The sequence below is a fragment of the Hermetia illucens genome, chromosome 3, assembly GCF_905115235.1.
Source record: "Hermetia illucens chromosome 3, iHerIll2.2.curated.20191125, whole genome shotgun sequence".
Lineage (NCBI taxonomy): Eukaryota > Metazoa > Arthropoda > Insecta > Diptera > Stratiomyidae > Hermetia > Hermetia illucens.
Window position 1 is genome coordinate 39,414,520 of NC_051851.1, and position 26,558 is coordinate 39,441,077.

The window sequence follows — 26,558 nt, forward strand, 5'->3', positions numbered from 1 at the left end:
GGTAGGAGGATCAGAAGGAATCTGAATCAGTTAAGCAGTTATTTTCTTTCAAATCACTAGGAAAATCTACATATTGAAATGTCAATAATTTTCCCAGCAGTAGGAGGAGGCATTATGGTATAAAGAGTAACGAAAATGACGTTATCATTTAATGGAACAAGAGGTTGAATCCTAATTTCATATTCGCAAACTTAATTTTCAATAATTTTTTCAATAATAAAACAAATTGTCTCTATAATTAATGCTTTTTGAATTTGATGATTTGAGTTTTAAAACAGAAAAATTTAGTTTTGGTACGGAAAGGCATCTTTTACTGAAAAACGCCTACAATATTTTACATATTGCACGACTGTCACCTTCTAAAACAATGAAGGCCAACTTGAAATACTTTGAAAATTTAAATAGCGAAAAAGTTAATGTTCCACACTATAGCGATGTATCCATATATAGCAAACTTGGCTCCAGCATTTTTTAATTTATTGTCCTTTCGTCAGTGACAGTTTTCCAATTTCTTTCCATGTTTTATCTCGTAAGCGTTACAAAATTTGGCATCGAATCTATATAGCAAGTGGTTTTGCTCGGAGTAGTCGAATTTCTAAAAATAAAAGAAAATTAAAAGGTTACATTTTATCACACTCAATATTAATAAATTTAAAGTAAAACGATTTAAGGCAAATTGAAGATTGTGAAGTCGATAAAAAATTGTGGGTGTTTCAATTTACTGAAATAATCTTTCGGGTGTATGGTTTTATAATTCAATTCACTACTAACGTTTCGGGCAAACAGAGACACAACAGAAGAGCTTTTTTAAACAAATTCATTAATTAATCCACTGTGTAAATTGTAAATAGAACAAAGCTAGATATTTACGAGCAGATAAATTCCTAAATATACCCTACGATCCAAAAGTACCGCGAATTTCTAAATGTATCTCGGTTTGTTTTTTTTTCTCGGAGTTGGTCCCACCTTAATTGACATATATGCCAATATTTTAATCGAACAGACTTTAGAGTTGAACAGTCCTTTTCATCGATATGAACTCTCTGAAAAAATCAGGCTGTTATCTCTGCATCGTTAGTATCTGCCTGGCATCTGCTTACATCAGTCAACTTTTGTGTCTTCAGTCAACCTTGTGTCCCATTTTAATATGAATAGTTTAGTTGACTACAGAGTTTGTTTGAAATTTTATGCTGCTTGGATAGTCTGCTCTGTGGAAAAGTCGGGCGTATACGTGGTATAAAGACTTTAAAAGTGACCGTACTTTGTTAGACGATTTTTTTCGTTTCGGACGCCTATCCACGTCAAACGTGGACAAAAATATAAAAAAAAATTAAAGAAATGGTGCTAGAAAATCACCTTGCCAGTCTAAGAGAGATTGCTTTGCATATGGAACGTACAGCACATCGTGGTGAAAATTTTGCGTATAAGATGTGCTTCGTACAAGCAAACCTGAATTTCATGCAAAAACTACATCGACAGTTGGTTGCTGAGGACATGCTTCCTAAAGCGAATAATGGCCAGACTTTCATGAAACAAATAATTACTTATGATGAGAGGTGGTTTACAAGTTTGGCATGGGGACAAGTCAACAATTGTCCGAGTAGCGTTTTGAAGACGAGCCCAAGAAAATATAATACGACGAGAGAACTGAAGGCCATCCCCTTAGCGGCCTACCAGCGGTGCATGCACAAGTGGGTGAATCGCTGCGCTGCTTCAAATGGATGTTATTTTGAAGAAGATAAAATAAGTTAGTTCAGAAAATAATAAATTGCCGGTACTATTGATTATAGAGGATGGTGGGTTCTTCTGTATTTCCCCTTTCCCACAATAAAATCCAATGGCTAAAAACGAGGGATTTGACTCATCTGAATTGCTGCAGACGTTTGGATAAGTGTACAGAAGTAAGGTGATTAATCGATGGAGCTCCCAGCTAAAGGCCCGTATTAGAAAGTATTTTTTTTTTTGATAATTTACTCATTCATGATAGGTAAATTAATGTAATAAACACAAAATTCTCCTTGTAGGTGTCAAAATATCTATCTACCTAAATTCTCTGTGGCGTGCAGTGTTGTCAGAATACGGAGGCCCAAATATTGGACAGTAAAGCCCTAAGGTCATAGTAACATTCTAGGCGAAGTACGTCAGGAACTCTGCGCTTCCCCTTGGATTACGCCACAAGTAAGCTAAACTTCACGAGAAACGTCGCTGTATACTGTGCAACCAAGGGGGATTAGAAGACCGGCGACGTGTTGCAAGGCTACGACATGGAGTCGGTGCGGGGGTTTTCTACGCACAGTGCATTGAAGTCGAACGGTTTCCCAGGATTCGCCAGTGTATTCCAGTGTACTGGCGATATTAGAAGCCTGTCGATGGCTGGGGCATGTTATAAGCCCCAAACGTAACATAGCCATTCTGACCGACAGCCAAGCGGTAATTAATTCCTTGTACTCAGTGGCGACATCCCCTAAGCTGGCGGGGGAGTACAAAACCGCGCTGAAGAATCTGGGCGGCGCTCTCAAAGTCACCTTCATCTGGGCTCCCGGTCATAGGAGCGTAGAGGGGAATGCGTGGGCTGACGGACTGGGAAGGCAGTAGTTTGCTCTTAGAAATTCTTCGGTGGACTGTCCCATTGACGACTCTCAACCGTGGAATCTACTCCCACTACTTAGCAGCCGCGGACCTCAGATGGCGAAGGCTCACCACCTGCGCCAAGTCAAGGAGGATTTGGCCCACCTACAACAAAACCCGATCGCGAAACCTCTTGTGCCAGACACGAGCAAATGCAAACAAATTATGACGACTTGAATGAAGCACTGGCTGAGCGTTACATTTGCCAGGAGGCATTATGATTGTACCCGGTAAATGTCCTGTGAATCTGCTCTTCTTTTTTTGGTTTCCAAGATAGATTACATAACTTTGAAAGACGAGTACGCGATGGAAGTTTTCATGGACATTGACTGAGTTTTTTCTTCCAAAAACTTTGTGATGCCGCCGGAGAGCGTTATATCAATGATACTTTAGTTAGTTGGATTAATGCAGAGATTACTGGTGCCTAAGTTGACCGGCTTTCAACAACTTCAAATAAAACCACAAAGGTGTCATTTATAATATAACAAATCGGGAAACCGGAAGCTGGACGTTTCAAGTATGAATGGTTTTGTGTATTTTTTTCTACATATAAAAATATTTGTACCTTGCTCGATATGCATATGCATATATTATGTCAGAATTCCACGATTCAATTACGAAAAATTAAAGTAATATACTATTATTAACATTATTTGAGTAGATATGGGCATTGGTATTTCAGAGCATAGACACTGTGTAATGATATTTTCGTGATTTTTTCTATACTTTTGTAAATGGCTCCATGAAAAAAAGACTACTTTTTAGGACCCGGAGGTGCACGTGGCGGAATAGCAGTATGGCTACTGCTGAAGCTGAAAGAGACGCGTTCTCATAACTGGGATCGATGATCTAGAATCTAATGGAGCATGTGTCATCACACGATTATAAAGCAGTGAAACCTATCAGGGTAATTTACTTCAAAACTAAAGAGGACACGAAAGCATATGAAGATCGATGGTTGCAGAAACAACACAAACGATACTGAAGACATCTCTTCTTAAAAAGTTCTTTGGCAAAGAAGTCTTTCAAAATGATAAGGAAATAAGAAATGTACAATGACTGGCAAAGAAATCCAAATGAAGAAGTGCAATTTCCCCAAGGAACAGCAAAAAGGAGAAACCGATGCCAGCGAACCTAGGAAGTTAGAAAACGGAAATTTATCTGGCCATCTGGAAAAAACGACTAACCGCACCGAAGACTCTACTTGGACGAAAGTAGAATGTAAGAAATGGTTACAAAAGAGATTCAGGTCGGAATAATAAAAATAAGCGACCTGACATCGGCGGAAATCTCACGCAAAGTCAAAGTATAATAGTTACCCATTTGACTATGTGAGTAGAAATGTCATACAGATAAGACGTACTTGAAAACCACCTGCTGCTAGAGCTGCAGCTAAAGCTGGTGAAGATGGAAATGAAGGAAAAAAATCAAAGTTTCACTAGGTAATATTGTGGTGGTCAAAACGATGGTGATGGTGATGGATGTAAGGACCTAGATTAGGTCACCTCAAAGTTTGAAATCTGTGAAGCCTGGCAGTCCCAAATAGGGCTACAACCAATGAGTGAGGCTAATGTGCTACGAGTTAAGAGGGCGTATAGTAACACACAGACAAAATACGGATCCGTCATCAGAGTCCAGTGATGCCATTTTGCAAAGGACTGCAACGGAAAGCCCAAATGCATGTTTTCCGTGGAAACGAAAAATAACGACAGCACCACATTGCAGGATGCAATAAATGCCCAATGTCCAGAAAGGTGTTCACAAATAAGTTCAAATGAGGTTCATGCAACTAAATCTGAATCACTGTCAAGCGGCCCAAGACCAACTTTCCCAGAGCGCGTTTGAAAGCAATGTCGATATTCCTTTCGTGATACAATACGAGGATCTGTCAGCGGAGTATGGATTGCGAACAAAAACAGCAAGGCAGCCATATGGAGCTGCGTAAATCGAGCTATAGGGGATGCAGAAAAACATCTAGAGGATGAATCTATCCATGCTAAGATAGGAGGTGTATAGATCTATAGCTGGTACGCAACACCCTCACATTAGAGGAATTCACGTCATTGCTAGTGAAACTATCCATTGATGCTAGCCGTTACAATTCCAAATTAATTGCCGGTGACTTTAAATCATGGGCAAAAGAATAGGATAGCACAGAAAAAATCCCAGAGGACGAATACTGTTGGAGACATTCTGAGTAGTGTAGTAAATATCAACTTCGCCAGTGATCCTCTAATCAAGGGCTTGCAGTGGCGTGTCAGCCAAGAGAATACAACGATCATTAAGTTATCATCTTTCAAACCTCACAAAGGAATCATATAAAACCATGAACGAATATTCCCAATAATGCAATAGGATCCTTTTCTAGGTCCACTTATGTGATTAATTATGTATGATGGCCGCTACGGCTTCCTAACAGTGTGACAACAATAGGCTTCGCGGATGATATCAGGATAACAATTGTTGCAAAACGCCTCAACAACATTAACATCTACGCAAATGAAGCGATATGAGAGATGAAAAACTACAGGGAATTACTAGTTTAATTAATTGAATTTAAGCTGGCACAGTTCGTAAGTGGAAATGGAGATTATCGTGCTTACGTACATCGATTTAGTTGCGACCAGTCAGCATGTGGTAAAGTGGCCGAGAATGTGAAGCACGTTGTATTTGTATTTGGTTTACTGCTCATCGAACTTGATTGAAGGCTGTCATAGACAGGCGCTTTATACCCGAAAATATTACGGAGTTCATGCTGGACGCTGGCTTCAACCAAGTTGTAAGGGAACTGACAGGAAGAATTGCGAAGAAAACAATAAAGGGAAAGTGCTACAACGAGCCTCAGTGAAAAACTGATACAGCCTCGCGATACGATACTTTATGGCAGCCCCGTGGGTTTTAGTGAGTAAGGGTCTCTGCATATCAGAAGTTAGCAACCAGTTTTGATCCTTTTCACCTTCCAAGGATGAAAAGAAGGACAGGTAGACAGAGTTTCCCATAAAACCAACTGTTATGGGAAAAATAACTCTCGGAAGACCTGAAATATCCAATAGTTATTCTAGAGAAGAAACTTTGGAGCAACATGTAAAGGCAGAGATAAAACTAGCTTTTACAATTTGTGAGCTATGCAGGCGAAACTTTTGCCACGACATGCCAGAAAATGAGCTTCTTCGAGCAAATCAAAGCAGTAGTGAGCCAGAGTGTAGGTGGAGCGGCCCTAAGTCGACTAATGGCGATGTTCGAGTACTTATATCTACCAGGGCACTATGTTCAGCTCTACGGCGGGAAGGTATGGGCTGGTGCTCTTAACAAGAAGGTGCAGCGTAAATGCCTTAACCAAGCACAGAAGAGCTTTGTGAGTGGCGTTCGCCTATCAGAACCGGCTGTGGTGGTGATCGCAGTAGTGATCCCCGTTGTCCTTCTCACTAAAGAAGATAAGCTATCTATAAGTGCAAGTGAAAAGACTTAAAAGAGATGGCTGTCCGTGAAGAAGGACAGGGCAATGTACTGTGCCGCTCATTAGTAATTTAGATCCGTGGTTCAATGGAAAGTCTGGTAAGATTGATTTTGTTCTAACCCAACTTCTAAATGGGCATGGAGGTTTTCTGTTTTACCTGTACGATATTGGGAAGGCACGATCTCCTAATAATTTGGCGAGATTGCCGTGACATACTAATCAAGTATTGACCCAGAAAGAGGGAGGCGTTGAATTGCGCCCTCTTAAACGTTTAATTATAATAAAAACGCAGGAGGCGAAGTACCGATTTAATCTGCCAAATCAGAGAAAGAAGTAAAAAGGATATCGGGGAAAACCCAGTAAATTCACTTCTTTGCTTTCAGGATGATTCTTCATTCTTTTCAGAAATACCTATTTTAGAAGATTTTAGATTAAGGGATTTTAGTTCGTATTCGCATTTGCCATAACTATCCATTTCATTAATGAGAAAGGAACTTGAAGAGACGAAATATGTCTTACCAGTAATTCTCTAGTAACATCTACCGTCATTTCGCGATGGAAGCAATTTTGTGATTTAGACGGTTAAACAATATTCTTTAGTCAGCTACTCAAGGTTTTGTCTTCTGCGCCTCAAACTGATCCTTTCGTTGCTAAACCGACAAGTCTGGTTGCCAAATGCCTCAATTGTATTATTATCACCATATGATATCATAATATATGATCTTATTCAATTTTTTCCCTAGAGAAATCCGCCGCCAATAAAGGCATCCTATTTTCAGTGACCAAAAACCTTCCTTAACTCTACTCAGGTCGGTCGATGAATTTCCTTGGATTCATAATCTCAAATTGAAATCTGAATTTCGCTGTTGGTGCTTTGTTAGAAGATGATAGGTCCATCAGAGTGGAAATGTAAGACAGTTCAACGGCTATGCATTAGAGGATATCCTATCTGAAATGGTGGAATCTGCCGCAAAATCGTAGAAAATAGGTATTTTGATACTGGGCGGCACCATGCATTATAGACGATGGCCAAACGGCTATGAATTTGGAAATAGAGACGAGTAGAGTTGGACTAATTGGACAATTCGCAGTCTGATATCGAAGGTGTCGATTAATCTTCATATCTAACAAGTTTCTGCCTATGGTGGCACCAAACTGAATGACGCTCGATGCATGTCAAAAATCTGGAAATGCAGCTATCTCATCCACAAGATCAAGTTGGGACCTTTGTGTGTTAGTGTTCTTTCTGTGTTGCTATGTTAGAATAGCACCTAGAACGCGACTCCCATTGTCACTCAAAAGTTTCAAGCCCTTGTGAACACCTGTTTGTGTCGTATCATTAGAGTATACTGGTCTGATATCCTTCTCTTCAGAAACCATGATCATCGCACGATCCTGTCACCGGTAGGCGATGTGATCGAAATACGGAAGTGACAGTGGATAGGTCATAAATTAGGGAAGGGACGACAACTCCATCGTTGGCTACGCCATAAACTGGAACCCACTCTCCTAAGTTATCCGACGAACGAGCCACCCCAAGAGTACTTGCCGCAGATCAGTAGACGAGGTGTGCAGGCCTCTCAGAAAGTTCTGGGGGGAGTTAAGGCGCATTTTAGAAAAATGCAAACGATAGCCTATAGGTGTAGGTGACGCGCTACACCAAGTAAGGAGTGAAGAGCAACCATGTACAATTAGATGTTCAGCTCCTTATTTCTCAGCCAAACAGACAGAGAGTCCCAGTTTTTCGGGATATTCAATGACCAACGAATTCTTCTTGAAGAAAATTGAAGATATCAAAGGTTCCCTCTTTTCTGCTTTAAATAGATAGTTACTGATTACATTTGACATGCTCATTTCTTTATAGTTTAAAGCTAACGTACGCTCTGTGCTGCCAGGGGGTAGAACATTTTTAGAGCTTTTGCAGGGACAGGGGCATCAAGCCGTCTATAAAATTCGCAGGGGCTCAAGAGTACGGTTCCTGAGTTAAAGGTAGTATTGATCTGAACCATTTGTTCAACTTAGAAGGCTGCCAAATATATATTTATATATAGTATTTTTATTCATTATTCGAGAGGAGTAATATCCCTTCTGTGATTATTTCAATCTGCCAAGAATCTTTGAAACGATTTTATAAAAATGATTATACTTACTCCATTAAGAGCTATAGATGGCACAAAAGTGAGATCGATTTCTGCTGTTTGACGTCCATACTTTTCGAGTATTTCGGCGGTACTACGATTTGCAACACATTCGTTAACTGGGTCCAAATTCAAATTGTATTTTTCTGAACACTAAAATATATAAAAAAAAAGTAATAATTCAATAAATGCATGATATTGGATACATGAACATATGAACATAATTTGATAAATGCTATTATGGTTCATTGCCTATTTCGGTTTAAATTTCTCCTACCTGAATGTATGATCTTATGAGGAGCTATATTCTAGGCTCCTGTAAAACTAAGCAACTCTTTAGAAGAGGAGCAGGGAGGTTTAAGTATATTCAAATCACGGCTAGTGATGGGTTCCAAGACCAGTTTTAGATTCAATATTTTATGAATGCATTCAACATTTTGTAGTTATTCCTGTACTGTCTGTACGCGAATATTTATATGTTAATCAGCTGATTTTTCCATATATTGATTGCGAACCGGACAAACCAAGGCTAACTACGAAGCAGATTAGTCACCATTCGGCCAAACAACTTATAGGCATTGAACAACGTGACTGAGTTGATAGTTGGCATATATATTGTGTCATCAACTAACGACTATTATTAACAATGTAAACTTATCGCTGAGTCGATGGTTGTATTAAACGTAATTTGAAGTAAGATGAAAAAATAGAAAAGTTATTTATTGATTGATTACCAATTAATTATTATTACTGCATCGTGCTCCTAGTATAGTTTAACTCAGATTTTAATATTTAAGGAAAATTGGATGTATATCATACCTTTTGAAGTTCAGTAGTGTAGCTTCCCATTAAACAAACAATAACATCAAAAGCTACTTCGAAGTCAGATGTTTCTAAGATGCAAGCATGCAAAGCGTTGTCCACACATTCAGGTTCCCCATGCTGACATTGGACATGTAATTTCTTTGTAGTCGCATCTCTCCAAACCTGGAATAGATAATAGATAATAAAAAGAATTCAAACGGATTAGTCCTTCCTCTGGAGTTTAGAGCTCCACATTGGATAAATGCCAAATTTTTTAAAAATTTTGCAGGACAAAAAGAAAAAGGTGAAGATGAATCACACTTATAATGAAATTATATGAAAACAAGTGGGAATACCAGGAGCTGGACCCTTCGAATAGAAAGGTTTTGTGTTCATTTTATGTAAGAAATTTCCTATGCACGTTTTCCTATCCGTACACACCCAAAAATGCAAAACATTTCTTGAAATATGTATTTTCAAACTCCAACTCCGCCGTTCATAGGAGTTCACTTTATATGATTATGACGCTATACGCCATGTCTTAAAGTGCAATAAATTCAAGTGAAATGCCACATTTTGACCATCTATAACTTTGCTAATAATAGTTAGATTTCATTCAAACTAAAACATGGTAATATCATATGATGAACTTTATTTAAGCAGATATCGGGTTGTTATATGTTTTGAGGCATAGATTTCGTATGTATGCACCATTGTTATTTTATTCAGATTTTTCGTTTGGATAAGTTCTGAGAACGATACATGTTACCTGTTTTTCTGGCACATAGTCCTCTACATTTAACTTAATATCAAAGATGGGATTAGTATCGAATAATACTAGTCAAGCCCTCTCATTTGATTCCTCACATGACTATATCCTCTATAAAAAAAATTACAAACCTCTCTATGCAAAGGGAATCATAGACCACACATTCTCACCAAATTGGTCCAGCCGTTTGTTTCACGCAAAACCTTATTGTGGCGACCAAAGGGTACTATCGATTCTAGCGTGACAACGATGGAGCATAAAATGTAGACAAAGTCTGCTGAACCAACAATAGTCAGATTAGAATATTGTAGTTCCTGCGCTTGAAAGTGGGACAAATTTTACAAACTTGTCCTCCAGGCTCGAAGTTGGCGTAAAGTTTTCAACCCTAACCAGGAAATTTACTAATCGCAAAGCTACCAAACGACCCTTAACCCCTTCATACTAAGCAACTAGCCGATATTCTGATGCAATACAGTAGAATCCTGATAATTGCTATGGTCGAGGAACAGACGGTTTGGTACGTAATATCGGTATTACCAATTATTGGGGGTGAAAAAATAAAGAAAATCTACTCCGGGAGTCGGCAAATTTGTACGAATTAATCGAAAACATGAATAATCTATGTAAGAATCATGAGGATTCCACTTTATAAGGCTCATATCACTGCATTGCAAAAAATGCGCTGGAGAGTAAACTGTTTGCTCAGGCAGCAAAAGAATGAAAACAGTTGTGATCGATTTTGAAAACATCAGCAGACGATTAGGCACACTGTGTTTACAGGGTGAGTTTGGCAACATCAACCTCATTAATGTTCATGTCCTTCAGTAGAAACTCCAGTCCGAAGTTACAAACTGTCTTCATCCAGATGGAACGGGCTGTTCAAGGTCTTGGGTTGCATATTACGTACGTATAAAGGCGTATATACATGGTGATAACGTCAGCACTAAAAACGAAGACAACAACATCAAAAGGCACTAGTCAACTGAAAATAATGAAAACGGCAGACTACAATTTTGAAACCGTCAAAAATTTCTCCTATGATGACGAAATCCAAGCACAATTCTTGGCACCCAACAAAGCCTATATTGGGTTTGAAAAACTGTACCGCTCAAAATACCTTACTATTATCGTTAATGGTTTCATTGGGTAAGACAATGGTTATGCTCCTTAGAGATCTTGGGTTTTACTAACATCTTGCTAGGAAAAATTGCAAACTTTTTGTCGCGTAGGAGAGGAGAATCCTTCGAAGAGTTTTTGGTAGAAAAAGAATGCATGGTACACCATGACTCAGAAAAACCTATAACGAATGCGAGAATGCCAGATGGCTGCAAGGGATATCGACGTCGATATATGATAAAATCGGGGGATTTGGGGTTCCGATGTCAATAATAATAATAATAATAATCGTTGGCGCAACAATCCATATTGGATCAGGGCCTTGAAGTGTGTTAGAGCACTTCATTCAAGACCGAAACGGTACACCACAGTACAATGTGGGAGGCAATGTGGTCAGCATTGCGCTCGCCCGAGATTATTACCCTGATTTGACTCAGGTACTCATTTACAGCTGAGTCGACTGGTGTCCGACATCCAGTCACGATAACAAATTCCTCTGCCCCCAGCGAGATTTGAACCGCGACCTTCCGTTACGACAGCCCAGCGCTCTAACCACTTGAGCCATCCGGACATCCGATGTCAAGCCTGGGTAAAAGAGGTCCTTTCGCCGATGTTAATGATCTTGCCTGTACGGTCTATCTAAAAGAGATTTTCCTCAAAATTTCTAAAATATATTAATATATCAAGATGAAATTTTTTAGTGGTGTATAATCATGATTTTTCAGATTTTTTAGTAGGTAAGGTTCTGAGAACAGCGAGGAAGAAGGAAAGTGCGCTGTTCCGTTTACTGGCCCATTTTGAGTCCTAACTATATTATTTTTTAGCCGCTACAAACGATTGCGTCAATATCGAAAAGTATTAATTTAGTGACTACTCTGCTTTGGCATGCTTCCGAAGCCCCCTTTAAAGTCAAATCTTTTGCGCAAAATGAATGTGGTGAATGTATAGTCGATTTTGCGGACAGTCATTACAAAAATCTTTATGATATACTGGAATTTCGGGATGATGAGAGATATGTATCGATTTGTCAAAAGACACCAACGCACATACGATATCGAACACTTCTGTTGGGTTAATGACAAGAACGGTACTTTGCTTACCAACGGATAGGTTACGGGAATGTTTCGAGCAGATTTAAACGAAAGAATTCCTCCTCTTCCACAAGCACTGCCGACATGTATACCAATCCGACCTATCAACGATACTGAATTCGAGGAAGCAATAAAACGAATGAAATACCGAAAGCCGGACGCTTAGGGTATAAAGGTTTTTAAATAAACACACACTGTCTGGGCATACAAAATAGATCTAACGCAACTTCACGCATTTCCGCTTTACTCCGTGCATGAAAGCATACAGATATGTATATGCTACGTATATAAATTTAAAACCGCTGGTAACCAGGAACACACATGCCTATTATATTGGTTACTATCCATAAGCATTATTAGCATATAGATCAGATCAGATCAGTTTCGAAAAGTACTAATTGAACCCTTTTATTTGGTACTCCACATGACTATCTAAAACAAAAATTTACACCGTCCTTTGGCATGTATGGGGAGCCCTCCTTAAAATTCAACACAAAATGGCGCCACTCGCCGCAAGTAAAGAGACACACAGACCATAGGTTCGCACCAAATTTCGTAAGAATCGGCTCAGCCGTTTCCGTGTAAATTGTTTATGACAGGCAAACAGACAGACGTTGAACCGATTTTAAAAAATTTTTGTTTTAAAAAAAAACCCTTAAAAATACGTTGATTGACTCCAGAAAGAGCCCATATCGTACGCGTATATGTCATCAAATAAATTCATATTTCCATGAAGTCTCAGATGAATCCATCAACGACAGTTGGATAAAAATTAAAGATGCAGTCAGTCACTGAACAATAAGTAGGAGCAGGCGAAAACAAAATGATTGGTTTGCTGATTTAAAGTGGGGATAATACTTAAAGATGGTTTTCAAGCAGAAGGTAGCCTCTGTAAAGACATTACGAGCATAATCAACGAGGAGACGTGATTTGGTAAACGGAATATGGGCGTCCTATTTTTCGGATCTTTTGAATGGAGGATAGCTGGATGGCGACAATGCCATCAAAAGCCTATGATCAAACACAGCACCGAGCATTGACAAGATACTTTCGGAACTCCAGAAAGGTTGAGGATAGTTGTGCGGTAAAGTCCATCCACATGCTAATCCAAAAAAATAAGGAAGGAAAAGAGATGACCAGATGACTAGCGTAAAAGCATTACACATCTCATCCACAAGTAAGGTGACAAACTGGTTTTGCGAAAACTATAGAGGCATGTGGTTACAATGCATTTTCTACAAAATATTCACCAACATGCAGCGCAAACAAGGTTGAATCAAGGAGCGGGCTATCCCTGTGCTCCCCAGTTTAGCGTTCTAGCACGGTGCAAGAAAGCTTCCAATTGGAACCATAGGTACACTACTATTTAAGTCCAACTAAATTGTAGCATACGCTGACGTTATTAACATTTTTTGACAAGAATCCAGCTTGTGGAAAAAACAAACTAGTAGTGATCGAGAAATCTCAACCAAAAAAAATGCAAAAACTCCACTGGGGTGGTCATCTACAGCGTTTGCTTTACGTGAGAATAGCTAAAAAGATATTCGTGGGAAAATTGACGAAGGAGGCCAACTGTAAAATCAAGGAAAAGATGTGAAGGTGCAGTCGACGACGGTGTAAGAAATTAAAGAATGCGGTCATTCGAACGAGACAGATGAATGTTGAAATGTTGAAAAAATGCAATACTCAAAACAGAGTGTAGCGATACGAAGAAGAGGAAGCTATGTCTTTCAATTAGTGCACGTAAGTGACGACCACAGTTGCTATGGACTATGCAGATGAATGTTATAAAACTATCACCCTTCCCCAAAAACTACAAGGAAGACCACCATTGCAGCGATGAACACGCGAAAAGATGAAGTGGTTTATAAGGAAGCTAAGCAGAGAACGAAAAATTCAATGATGGGCTGAACTAAATTTACGAATTGGTGGGGTAACAATTTATCTAAGAATTACTCGCCAACGTACCAACGAAACAAGTCGGGAAACCGGAAGCTAGACGCATCAGGTATGAAAGGTTTTGTGTATTTCTTTTATAAAGAGATTTGAGTATGCATTTGCCCCATTAGCATGTAGCACGTAAAATATGCATATATTATGTGAAAATAACCACTTTCAAGTGATACTGGCATTCATAATCTTGAATTTGCAGATTAACGACAGTTTTGACCTAGTATAACTTTGTTAGTAATAGTGCGATTTTCACCAAATTTGGTAAGATGCTCTATACCGTAGCCTACATTGCTGCAAAATTCTGTGATTCTAGGGTGAACTTAAGGGGGGTTTTCCTGTCAATTACTGAAAATTATAGTAATGTTCTATTATTAACTTTATTTGAACAGGTATCGGTATGGAGGGTATTTTGGAGCCTAGGGACCATATAGTGGCAGCCCCCTAATTTTTTTCAGCTTTTCGGTTGGGCGGTTTCTAAGAATGGGTTCGTGAAAAAAATGACCACTTTCAACCCCCCACACTCCCCACCTTTTCAACAAAAGTCAAAACTACGACCGGCTTCGAAAAATACTAACCGAGACCTTTAATTTGATACCCCACATGACTATATTTGATGAAAAACAAATTTACACCCTCCTTTTGCATGTATGGGGACCCGCCCTTAAATTCATCGTAAAAGGATGTAACTCACTATATGCGTGAGCGTTCACAGTTCCCACCCTTTTACCAAATTTGGTGTCAATCGCTGTAACCGTCTCCGAGAAAAATGCGTGTGACGGACAGACAAACAGACAGACAGACAGACAGTAAACCGATTTTAATAAGGTTTTGTGTTTACACAAAACCTTAAAAAGCAGTAAATTTTTTTGAAGAGTGGACAAAAAAATCATCAGAAATCTGCCAATCAAAGGAAAAAACCAACACCACACAAGGAACTGACCACGAAATGCAGAAGTACAGCGTATTTCAAATTTTGAATCCAATTCTGCCGAGGAACAACTGGAGCAGCAGTGAGTCATCGACTCTCGCTGCTTCTTTCACTTAACAAAGAGTAACGCAGAATTAGGCACACTACTGGAATTTGAAATTGGGGTATTTCTCAGGAAGTGACACCCCGATCCCCCTGGATCGTTAGACTGGTGAGTTAGGTATGTACCATTTTTTCGGCTGTGATCCCAACTCGATGAATTCCATTTGTGAAAAGTAAGGTCAGTACGCTCCTGAATTCATCTTTAGTATTAGGTTAAAAATCAGCATATAATAAGCAAATACCCCATTTTTCGTAACTAGGATCAGGCAGAGTATGTCGGACCACAAAATAATCAGACTTGAGATTAAGCGCATTTCTATAACAGAACAAGCAGTAAGGAATCCCAGAAGAACTATTTGAAATATCTATTTTAGGCGCTCATTTAGAGATGATCAGTGATATACCGAAGGAACTAGAACTTGAACAATGGTGGAAGAGTTTAACAAAGTCATTAATAACATATATCAGGCCAACTGTCTGTTTAAAACAGTCACGTCATCAAGGGAACAAGCACAAATCGGCGTTAATTAAGGAACAAAAATTCAATGTCAACGTACAGCAACGCGAAGAGGAAAACAAATTGGTATAATTTCAGGAAACTTTATGAAGGGATTGAGCAAACTCCAGAAGTATCTATGCAAAGTTTTAGCCAAGGATAGAGCAATATCGTCGTTCTGATCGAAATTGAAGATTTACCGAAAATTGGCACGACAAGGTATACCTAACTCTCACAACTTACTTTCAGGTTGCTTAACTGCAGTGGCTGATAGTAACACTCTGCATTGTATATAACACTCCAATAATAGAAAGATTGAAAGAAAATAAAGCCAGCGAATAACTAAAGAGTTTTTGCTTGGTAGCTGGAGGAAGATTGGCAATGGAAAATGTTAAATTAATGGAATCATCTTGTGCGGCGGAAATCTTACCAGCGCTACTCCGAAAAGGTAAAAAAAAACATTTTCGCTTTAATAATAATAATGATCGTTAGCGCGACAATCTAACTTGAAGAGGGCCTGGAAGTGTATTAGAGCGGTTCCTTTAAGACGGTAAGAGTACACTGCGGGATTACAGAACGCTGTAGGAGGCTATGTGGTCAGCGGTGTGCTATGAGTCGACTGATATCCGGTATCTCTCAGACAAATTTGCCTAACGACTTTCATACTAAAAAAATGGAGATCCTGGATATAGTTGATACCGGCTCAAAGCTATGCTAGTAATATATTAATAAGGTAAATATGGGGATACCTTATGTGATAGAATCCAATTTGGATGGAAAATTACTCGTAGCTGGTGGTGAAGCTCAGCACAGTAGTCCAGCCATCACTTGAACACCGGTATTGAAGTTAAACAGGGAAGAGAGGTCGAATATTTGAAAATTACGCAAGAGCAAAGGCTACTCTGAAATATGCACGTAAAAACTATATTTGAAGGAGAGTTTCATGAGCTCTGATGATTTATTGATCTATAGCTGGGAGAACATGGGGGTGCACAAAAACACACAAAGCAGATATTTACTGCGATAGAAAGGCCAATTATTACCAATGATCCAGAAATCTGGGCAGGCAGGTATAAACTTGGTACAACAGTCAGGGAGTTATACAAAGAGCAAAGGATGCCTTCGATATGTGCCACTGAGGCTATGAGAAAATGTCCAACAACATCCCTAGATTAACACTCCTTTTACTTTCACATGCTGATATATCTGCAAGGCAGAAAGTTGCTTAAACGAAATGTGTTGTTTGCTGATATCAAATGATAGCATGGCAATAAAGTTCATTTCGATAAGGAATTCGTGTCGAAATGCTCAGAACCAACGGTCGAATTCTAGATGAATATAGGGAGTGCCTTCATAAATTAAATACGCCTGGTTAGTATAACAGGGTCTAAATAATCCGGGTTACAGGGTATATTGGGTTAGAAGGCAATAAGGTAGGTCAACTAGCCAGGAAGGTAGCACTTAGGCAGGGATCATCGCAGTCGGAAATATGCCGAACTTACCATTGTGCTTATCGAATTTCGTGAACCAAAGCGCTAGGAAAATGGTGCTTTAGGATCATAGTGGAAATAGTCAAACACCTAGAAGAAGGGAGCATAAAAAATGCCCTCGGTTTAGTCCAATATATATAGTATGATATACTAAAGACAATAAATACACTATAACCATTAAAGGGGTTCAATAGTTCTTCAGGACGTAATGCAATTTCCCTTGATACCAATATTATTATTATTCAATGGACTGAATGATCTCATCGCCAATTATCGGCTTTGGTTGATCAGTAGATTTGATGCCGGCGATTTGACCTGATTAAAATCTGCCACCACTTGATCCCATTTAAGAAAAAAACAAAAACAGACAAATCCTGGACTCATTTTGATAACTTATGGTTTTTCCACAAGAGACTAATAAGATAGGAGTAATCATCGTCTTAAATTATTACCTTTTTTGCTTGATTGTGGATATATTTATAGTTTGAAATATGACCCCAGACATTTAATGCGGTATTGAATATTCACCAGCTGTCAACATTTTTATAGTGTTATCATTATCAGAGTCTGAGTATTTATCACGGCAAATAGTCATATATCACTCTTAAATGGATTAAAAATTACGGATTTTGATATTTGAATAATGTAGTTAATCCTACCATATGACAGGTTCAAAAGTGGTTTGAAATATTGTACCTTTTTTATAGCGAACAGTAAAATACTGTTAAGCAGTCATCCTAATTACTGCCTTGAAGCATACGTAAGTCTTGAACGAACTTGTGGAACAAGTACCAGTTTTGAATAAGCGCGGCTATATATGGGTCAAGTTATTCCAAACATTTTATCATGTCGAACAGTAGCTACAGTTTGTTTAAAAAACAATCAACAATTATCAATGAATAAACTTGTTTAAATGTTCGTTATGTTTTGCATCTTTGGTAATAAACTGCCATTTACGGCTAATTTTCCGCATAGTCCAGTGTGAATTATTGTCATATCCTTTACTGTCGACAAATAAGCCAGTTTGTTATCATTGTTAACATTTTTTCAGATATTTAGTTCGCTAAAATCCTAATATAATGAGTTTTGCTGATACTTTATGACCCCGAGAGCCATAGCCCTACTGACTCTGTTTTCCTCTTTTAATTTCACTCAGAATCAGTTCTGAAGTTTAGGATCATCGCTTTGTTAAAAAAAAAAACAACTTTTTATTGATTTAACCATGCAGCCTTTCAGCACACTTCAGGCAACCAAAGTCGTATAACTAGGTACACTAACGGCTGTATCAACAATTTTTTTCAAGCAAATACCCCCCATAAAACAGAAAATCTTCGACTACTTAGGTCGGAGATTGAGCGATGAGCTGATAACTCATCCCCGTCACAAACAACGTTTGTTCCCTAGATAGAAATGGAACTCTGCGAAAATATCTCAATAAATTTTCATGTGGAATGACTCGCTTCAACCAAAGACAAAAAGACATTTAGAAGAGCGAATTTTATAATACCCTGAAAAGAATCTAAGACTCATTGCCTTCCGATGACAGAAAACTATCTTTAGGAGATTTTAATGCCAAACTCGGAGGAAATGAAGTAGATCAAAGATCAATTCTAACTCCTTATAAATTTCGACGAGAATTAAAAATATGACAACAAGCTGTCCAAACTGTCCACATAACAACATCCAAAAAGAAACATATGCATCCCTAGAAGATCGTACCTCCAAACAAACGGACCATCTTTTTATATAACAATCAGGTTATAAAATAAATACGAATGATACAATCCATTTTACTGAATAAGTGGTGTTTAACAGAGCAAGCAAGGACGAAGGAGTGGTTTTTCAACCAAAGCCAAGGTGTTCGAAGACAATTATTCTGCCAAAACTCCAGACAAGCCGGTTGAGGAACGCACGACAAGAGGCTGATATTGCATTTCCTACACTCCTGCCAAAATGTATGGAAGCACTATATCTAGATTACTACTATCACTTCTGGGAAACTACCTAGTTTGAGTACTCTTATAATAAGATGAGATCATGTGCGTTATCTTACGCCCGCAGGGGGAGTTCTGTCACCACTAGCGTCGGTCTTTGTATGCTAGTAGACGAATTTTTAATTTTACTAACCAGGGCGGGGTATAACGTCAAGCCCTTCCAGAGTTTACTCACTGAATTCTGTGTTTAGTGGAAAGCTGGTTTGATCTGTGGCAGAAATTTCATACACGAAAATATAAATCCAACCCTGGAAATGGACATGAAGGTCCTGGGGGTTTAACGCAGACACGGATTTATATAGAGACCACAATCAGAGCCCCGCTGTGACTGGCACAGCGGTACTAGTTTATACCATGTACAGGTTCAGCATTTATACAAATGGATGCGTGGTCTATGTAAGACCGATTCCGCAACTTAGAAGTACGGCGCCAGAGTTTTACAGCGCAACTCCACATTGAAAGCCCCAAGGAACTCTGCTCGTCATATAGGCAACGATAACCTGAAACTTCCACAACGGAAGCAATCATAAACAACCGAACTAAGAACACATCCCCCGGAATTCTTCAGGACCATGTGTTCTTGGATGGCCATCCCGGTTATCATGATATCAGCATTTCGGCATTTCAGATTAGTCCCATTCCAGACTCGGCGGTAACTCCAGCGGTTTAAATTTGGAAATGAACAGCGATTCATGTGTCCAAAGTTATAAAGGGCTTTCAAATGCAGAACCTCAATAGTTAGGGGAAGACACCACCTGAGAAACCAATTAACATGGTACAAAGATGGGTTCAAAATAGATGATCTAAGAATACATAAAATGAATTCAATACACCACTTCATTTTAGACAGAAGTTTATACCATAAAGTCACAAAAGTACCAAATTCAACTAAAAACAAAATAACGTTGCAGTGGGGAGCAACAGAAAAACGTGAAAAATTTGATATATTTACAGAAAATGCTTTGGAAAGAAGACGGTCTCTCTTTTCAATTTAGATTGTCCAGCATCTTTGCAGTCCAGGAATATGCTAGGGGAATAACAAACGCTAACAAGAGGCTTGACTAGGTGGACCTAGTTGAATATCTTTTAAGCCAAACTCTGGCAGGACATGCAGTAAACCAATAGGTTACAGTATAGCCCCACAAAACTCGACCCTATACAAATTATCTTATCCATCCATTCATCCATTCAAATAGCGTCATCCTCTCGAAAATGGGATCAGATTTTTTTTTATTAATTTTTTTATTTTTATACCTGGGTTTATATGGTACTAAAGCACAGTGTGACAGGCGGTTGAGAGAGAGTTCACTATCTCACTTCGCTTAAGATCAGCAATTCGTCATTCTGGGAGCCCTCGATAGCATTATCAGGAAGCATGCTCACATTCCAGAAACCAACCATAAACCGTCTCCGATTAACTGGTAGTAATAGAATGAGTTCCTACCCTAACTGAAGTTCACGTTTTGGTAGCAGTAAAGTTTCGGAATTTGCACAGTGTTAGTCCATACCTTTCTATCACTTTTATACACTCTTTAGATGAGCAGGAATTACATTGAATTCTTATACCCCGCTGATAGGGTGTAAATTTTTGGAATTGTAGAAAACCTTAATAACCGACGAATTCGACACACCAAGGAGTTGCATAATCTAGCTCCGCCACGCTATTAACATAGCATACTGGTCCCAAACTCAGGTAAAGGAGGAGGGTTTGAGGCAACATACTTTTTGCTATCCTCAGTAAAACAAAAATAAAATGTTAAGATCAGGAAAAGAGAGAAATAGAGTTTAGTTGGAGTTATTCTACTATGGTAAATCCTACCTGATCTCTCTTGGGGATAGGTCCCGCGGCAGGCCCACCAAGAAAATGCATACAATGTCGTTAGAAACCAGATGATCGAATCGAGTAATAAGCCAGTCGGCACGGCAGGACGAGCCCGTTCCTGTCGGGAAATGGGCAAGGATTCTTGACGCATGGACGGCGTCAGGACGTAAGCAAGTTAGTCCGAACAAAACAAATACGTATGTGCACGCTAAATGTTGACACCCTAAAAGGAAAGACCGAGCACTTCGGAAAATGTGCATTATGCTCTGCAAGAAACGGGAACATCTGGTGCCAAAAGCTGCGACTTAGAACTTGAACGCAGTATAAATGAAAATAGCCTTCTCCATTTTGGTAGCTCACAGACTCAATGCGGTGTTGACATTGCCATCTCTGACGGTTTTCAAGATGCCATTAAATATCTCCAACGATTTGATGATCGGCTGAAAAAAGTCACCATCTTCTTCCTATATTTTATGGTTTGAATATTGAAACGCAAATCGACTATATTCTCACAAGACTCCGATATTTCACCACCGTCACTGATTGCGTTCCCTAAGAGACCATCGCACCTCAACATCGGCCGTTGATTGCCGTCCTACGAATTAAGCCACCGATAAAACAGCCTGAGGAACGCACTGGCCCACCGCGCATTAAATGGCGGTGATTTCGTGGGAAGAAAGAAGAAATGATTTCACTTATACGGTTATCCAGCAAAGCAAAGAAAGCGACCGTTGTCACTTGAGCGGTTCACACAAAGATTTTTACGATAAACTGGACAGTTGGGATGGCGAGAGAGATCTGTATCGACTTGCCAAAAGCTGACACGAATGCACACAGATATCGAACACTTATGTTGCAGTAATGACAAGAACGGTACTTTGCTTACCGACCGTCGAGCCGCGATGGATAGATGGGGAGAAAATTTCGAGCAGATTTCAACTGAAGAATTTGTTCATCCTCTACTTTCATAATCATTGCTGACCTTTGGAGTAGTTCCACCTGTCAGCGCAACTGATGCTCAGAGGTGGCGGTGAGGAAGACGCCGGCCTAACCAAAAACAAGTGGCAGAGGAGAACCTGCATAGTGATGGCACCGAGAGACGCTATATCACATTGGTTTGCCGGCCATGATGCAGTAGGCGAATGCTCCAAATGCCCAATTAACGCGATCAGAACCAAGTCTACACGGGGACGTGACGGGAAGTGGCAATAGTTCAAGAAACCTTACCAGAGGTATACTGGTACCATAGGAACCGGGATAGCCCCTGGATTCACATACTTCGGCGGAATTTCTGCTGTATGTGAGTTCAGCTCGGTTATTACGGTTGACCCCCTAGTGCGATTTTCAAGCGGGTTGTGATTGCGTTCAAGCGAATAGAGACATTCGATCCTCGAAAGCAGTATTGCTTTCGACTGGTACCGTTGTTGCTTGTCACAGCAGGGCTCTGATTGAGGTCATAAAATCAATCCGTGTCTTAAGAAGACCGTGGGATTAAGTCCACCAAGCAGGTACTCACGTAAAACACCCAGGAGTAAGGTAGTCCAGCAGAATGTTTAAATTATCGTCCGATCCGGTTACTTTCCTATACCATGACGATTTTTGAACGTTTGAACATTCTTGACAACCGTATTCGCGAAATCGTTGAAATAACCGTGAATCAAGCCGGATTTATCAAAAACTACGGAACTACTGATGCAATACACGCTGCGCGGTTACTCATGGAGAAACACCGTGAAACACCCTCTTTTCATTGCATTCCTGGATCTAGAGAAAGCGTTTGACAGTGTGCTACATGAACTCATCTAGTATGCTCTACGACAATATCTAGTGCCAGAAGAACGCTGGGTTCAATTGCTCTACGACGATCCGAAAAGTAAAGTTCGAAGTATGGTGGGTGTATAAAAACCGCCTCGTGTCCCTATTGGTGTTCATCAAGAAAGGGTCCTCTCACCACTCCTCTTTGTTCTTGTTATGGACACCGTGTTTTCCTAGCGTCTAACAGCAAAAATTATTTCGAGCAACTTGTCTAAAAATGGAATGATCGCCTCATGCAACACGGTTTCAAATTGAATCTAAATAAAACTGATTTTCGACCACCGATGCCTATGAAACAGGCAAAATTACTGTCAGCGGCAGTGACTTGCCCAGAACTGAGCGATTTTAAGATATTTAAATGCTATCAGTCAAAGGAGAACTGCGTTATGAAGTTGCTTCACGCATTGACCCAACCTAGATGAAGTGGCGATCCACATATCAACGAACATCTCAAATCTAAAATTTACCGCAATGTCGTCCATCCTATGGTTCTAAGTATTGGCCGACTAAGAAAGACAATGAACGGCGTCTTTCGGTAATGAAGACGAAGATTTTGCGTTGGACTAGTAGCGTGGCACGTTTTGATCACATCCAAAATGAGGTGCTCAGAGGTGGCAGTGAGGAAGACGGGGCAGCAACCCTGTCGGCCAAACCAAAACCAAGTGGGCGAGGAGAACCTCCATAGTGGTGGCACCGGAGGACGCTGTACTCACTTTGGCTTGCCGGCCGTGATGCAGTAGGCGAATGCTCCAAAGGCCTAATCAAGGCGATCAGACCCGAGTCTGCACGGGGACTCATCTGAAGTAGCAATTTGGTCACGAAACCTTAACAGGGGTATACTGGTACCATAGGAACCAGGATAGCCCCTGGACTCTCATACTTCGGGAGAACTCCCGTTGTATGTGAGTACAGCTCGGTTGTTTGCGGTTGGCCCCCTACTGGGAGTTTCATGGGGGTTGTGTTGTGTTTATGCTCAATCGAGAAGAGACCTTCGGGTTTCGGCGTGGTGTTGCGTTTCAACACGGGTACCGTACAGCTTAGTTCGGTAGAGATTTAGGTATGTCTTGCATCCACCAGTATGAATGCTAAGCCAAGCACTTGGTATAGACTGGTACCGTTGTTGCTTGTCTCGGCGGGGCTCTGATTGTGGTCACAAAATCAATCCGTGTCTTAAGAAGACCGTGGGATTAAGTCGTCTAGACAGGTGCTCACGTTAAACCCTGAAGGACTTAACATCCAAAATGAGGATATCAGCGATCGATATGGAGTTGCACTGGTCGTGGAAAATTGCGAGAGAGGCATTTTCGATGGTATGGTCACGTAATTCGTGCTAACGAAAGTTCACTTGCTAAGATTGATTTGAGCATCGAAATCGATGATATGCGACTAAAAGGTCTGCTGAAATAACGTTGGCTTGATACACAGGATGGGGTTTTGAAAGCTTTACGATTGCATCCAGATCAGGCATTTAATAGAACCAAAAGGCGAAAACGATCAAGACGAGCCGATTCCGTTTGTGAACGGAACAAAGGCTGAAGAAAAAGAAGAAGAAGGAGTGGTTGTCGTTGTTGTAATCTCTACGATAATTCAACTACAATGACCCATTGATAAAATTCGTTTGCCATTCAGACAATGAAGTAGTCCTTAAAGGAATATTTGAAATGGTAATTCAAAGAAATCGAAAAGCTATGCAAAGATTGGCAAAATTTAGTAATCGCACTGTAAAAGCTATTGTCGTATGAAGAGTGAAATATAAAATGTCATTCAATATACCCAGGTGAAATATGATCTTTCGATGGAGTTATCGAAATTAAATCGGGTTGACGTGATATTGGAAAGGAAAAAGTAGTCAACTAGTCAAAGTCGTGATCATGGACCTTCGCAGATTGCCCCAAGAAGATTTTTTTACCATTGTTACATCATACATGTTCCATTTCTATGGAATTCTACGTCTCATCCGATTCATTTAAAAATGATTGTAATCCTGAAACTCTTTCTATGCAGGGAGTAGCGTGGTTTGGTATTTAATTTCGGAGCGAGGAGATATTCGATTTTCCGAAACATGTTCATGTTGGGTATCTAATGAAAAGGCTTACTTATTGCTTTTTGATTAGATAATAGGAGAGTTAAGATCGAAATATGCATATCGCAGAAATTAATAAATCGCGCCCTCAGAAGAATCTCAAAAATTCAGAAATACTGTATATTACATCCCACAATCTGTTTAATTAAAACTGAAGCGATTATAGTATTTACGATTCTGGAAAGTTTGGCGAACATCTTACCATTGCTAACAAAGTTATAGTAGCTTAAAATCGAGTATTCTGAAGAGCCAACTCTTGAAAAGTTATGAACAACTCAACTTTAGGTATGAAAGGCCAAAGCTGCTCACATAAGAAAGTCACAAAACGTTTCATACCTGATGTGTTTAGCTTTTAATTTACGACTTGCTTTCATACCATAAAAGTAACATTATGAAAATATTTGCAGTCATTACCATTCAGATAGATAAAACTGACTGTAATATGGGTGGTTGTTAATTTCTGAACAGATTGTACCTACAGAATTACATATAAGTTACGACACTCTTCGCAGTTCCTAATGCAAAATATCACATATTTCAATTCACATTGACGCAATCGATTTAATGCAAGATTTCATTCATAATTTTGAATTCGCATTCAATGCCACTCTTCTGTGTTACGAGGTTTCGGCTAACAACTTGAGATATATTACGAAATTTTTCATTTCAATGTACGTATCTAGTGCAGTCTGATCATTTGGAATGATTTCGATTCAATCGAATATGACCAAGTAAGGAGAGAACTTCAACACTCACTATTGCCTTCCCAAATGGTATCAGCTCTAGGTCGGTGTACTGCATCCTATTCTTCTCCCTCATAGATGGTTGCAACTGATTTCGCAAAAAACTCATACTGTCCGGGCATTTGGTCTCATAATACACTTGAACTTGCAGCTTTTCCACCTGAGGAATAGATACCCAGAAAAAATCAAGTTTTCTATTGAATTTATTATCCACTTAGCAAAATTGACTTAACTGCATTCTGGCTTTCTTCGGGTACTTGCCCAGTGACCATTGCCAGTGGGAGCAACAGCACTAAAGAAACGGTCGAAACGCTGAACCCCATTTCAAACTTTATGAACGAATTTTTTGAATCGAAACTCAACCGACACTGGCACTCAAGTGATCACAAACCGAAAGCACAAGACGGAATGACTGAATTCTTCTTGCTTCAATCATAGATTGCTTTGGAAAACCAAAGATACATATGTTGACGAACAAATGGCTTTCCTACGCGTTTTATACGTAATTCAATTGCAGATTAAGCAAGAATCTATGTTAACCGCCCTTTAATGAATATACATACAGAAATATGCATATATGTATGTACCCGAGTTCGTTATCACGTTCACTGTTAAGAGCGCTCAACTTAGATAAGAACTCAATTCAGATAGACAATTTCAAGAAAGTAATATTTGTGAAAATGTAACTGGCACATGTTGAGCTCTAGGGAAGGCAAATGTCTGTTGCTGTCTGTTTCGTAGCTTACTGGATTATAATAAGCAAAAAGAAAATACGTAGCGGTGCAGCGGTTGAACGTACTCATTAATATACTAAATTTCCTATCTTTTACTGGAAAATTCATAAAAAGTATCTAGCGTCTTAGGAGCTTTGTGAATGAAACTTGAATAACAACCCAGCAAGCAGCTCAGCGACTGACCGAGCTCCGTCATTTGCATGGCATCATTTTGAGTAACTGGTTTCAAAAGATTCGCTCAGATACGGATATGTGATTAGCTGCAGGAAATAGATGTCCCATACTGTCTCTTATTTAAATTCCAAATCAGTGCAAAACTCATTTATTCGAGTTGAAGAATTTTCGCAAGTTTCCAAACGTGGAACTGCTCCACTTCTAAAAATAATTCCTATTGT

The 26,558-nt window shown here is 39.5% G+C and overlaps 1 protein-coding gene across 1 annotated transcript; it reads right to left on the bottom strand.

Annotated features, from left to right (window-relative positions):
* Positions 1-231: 231 nt before the first annotated feature.
* On the bottom strand, positions 232-26,147 carry LOC119652805 (GILT-like protein 3). Its single transcript, XM_038057129.1, has 5 exons — positions 25,663-26,147; positions 25,443-25,589; positions 9,043-9,210; positions 8,236-8,376; positions 232-595 (listed from the first exon to the last, which is right to left on the bottom strand). Exons 1-5 carry the CDS (start codon positions 25,750-25,752, stop codon positions 491-493), a joined length of 651 nt encoding a protein of 216 aa, XP_037913057.1. The 5' UTR covers positions 25,753-26,147; the 3' UTR covers positions 232-490.
* Between the last annotated feature and the right edge of the window lie 411 nt (positions 26,148-26,558).

Excerpts from the sequence above, each read along its gene's own strand:
- LOC119652805 (XM_038057129.1), bottom strand. The coding sequence starts at position 25,752 with ATGGGGTTCAGCGTTTCGACCGTTTCTTTAGTGCTGTTGCTCCCACTG. Across the intron at positions 25,590-25,662 it reads CCGAAGAAAGCCAGAATGCA|GTGGAAAAGCTGCAAGTTCA; the intron begins GTTAAGTCAATT and ends TCTATTCCTCAG. Across the intron at positions 8,377-9,042 it reads ACACTACTGAACTTCAAAAG|TGTTCAGAAAAATACAATTT; the intron begins GTATGATATACA and ends TATATATTTTAG.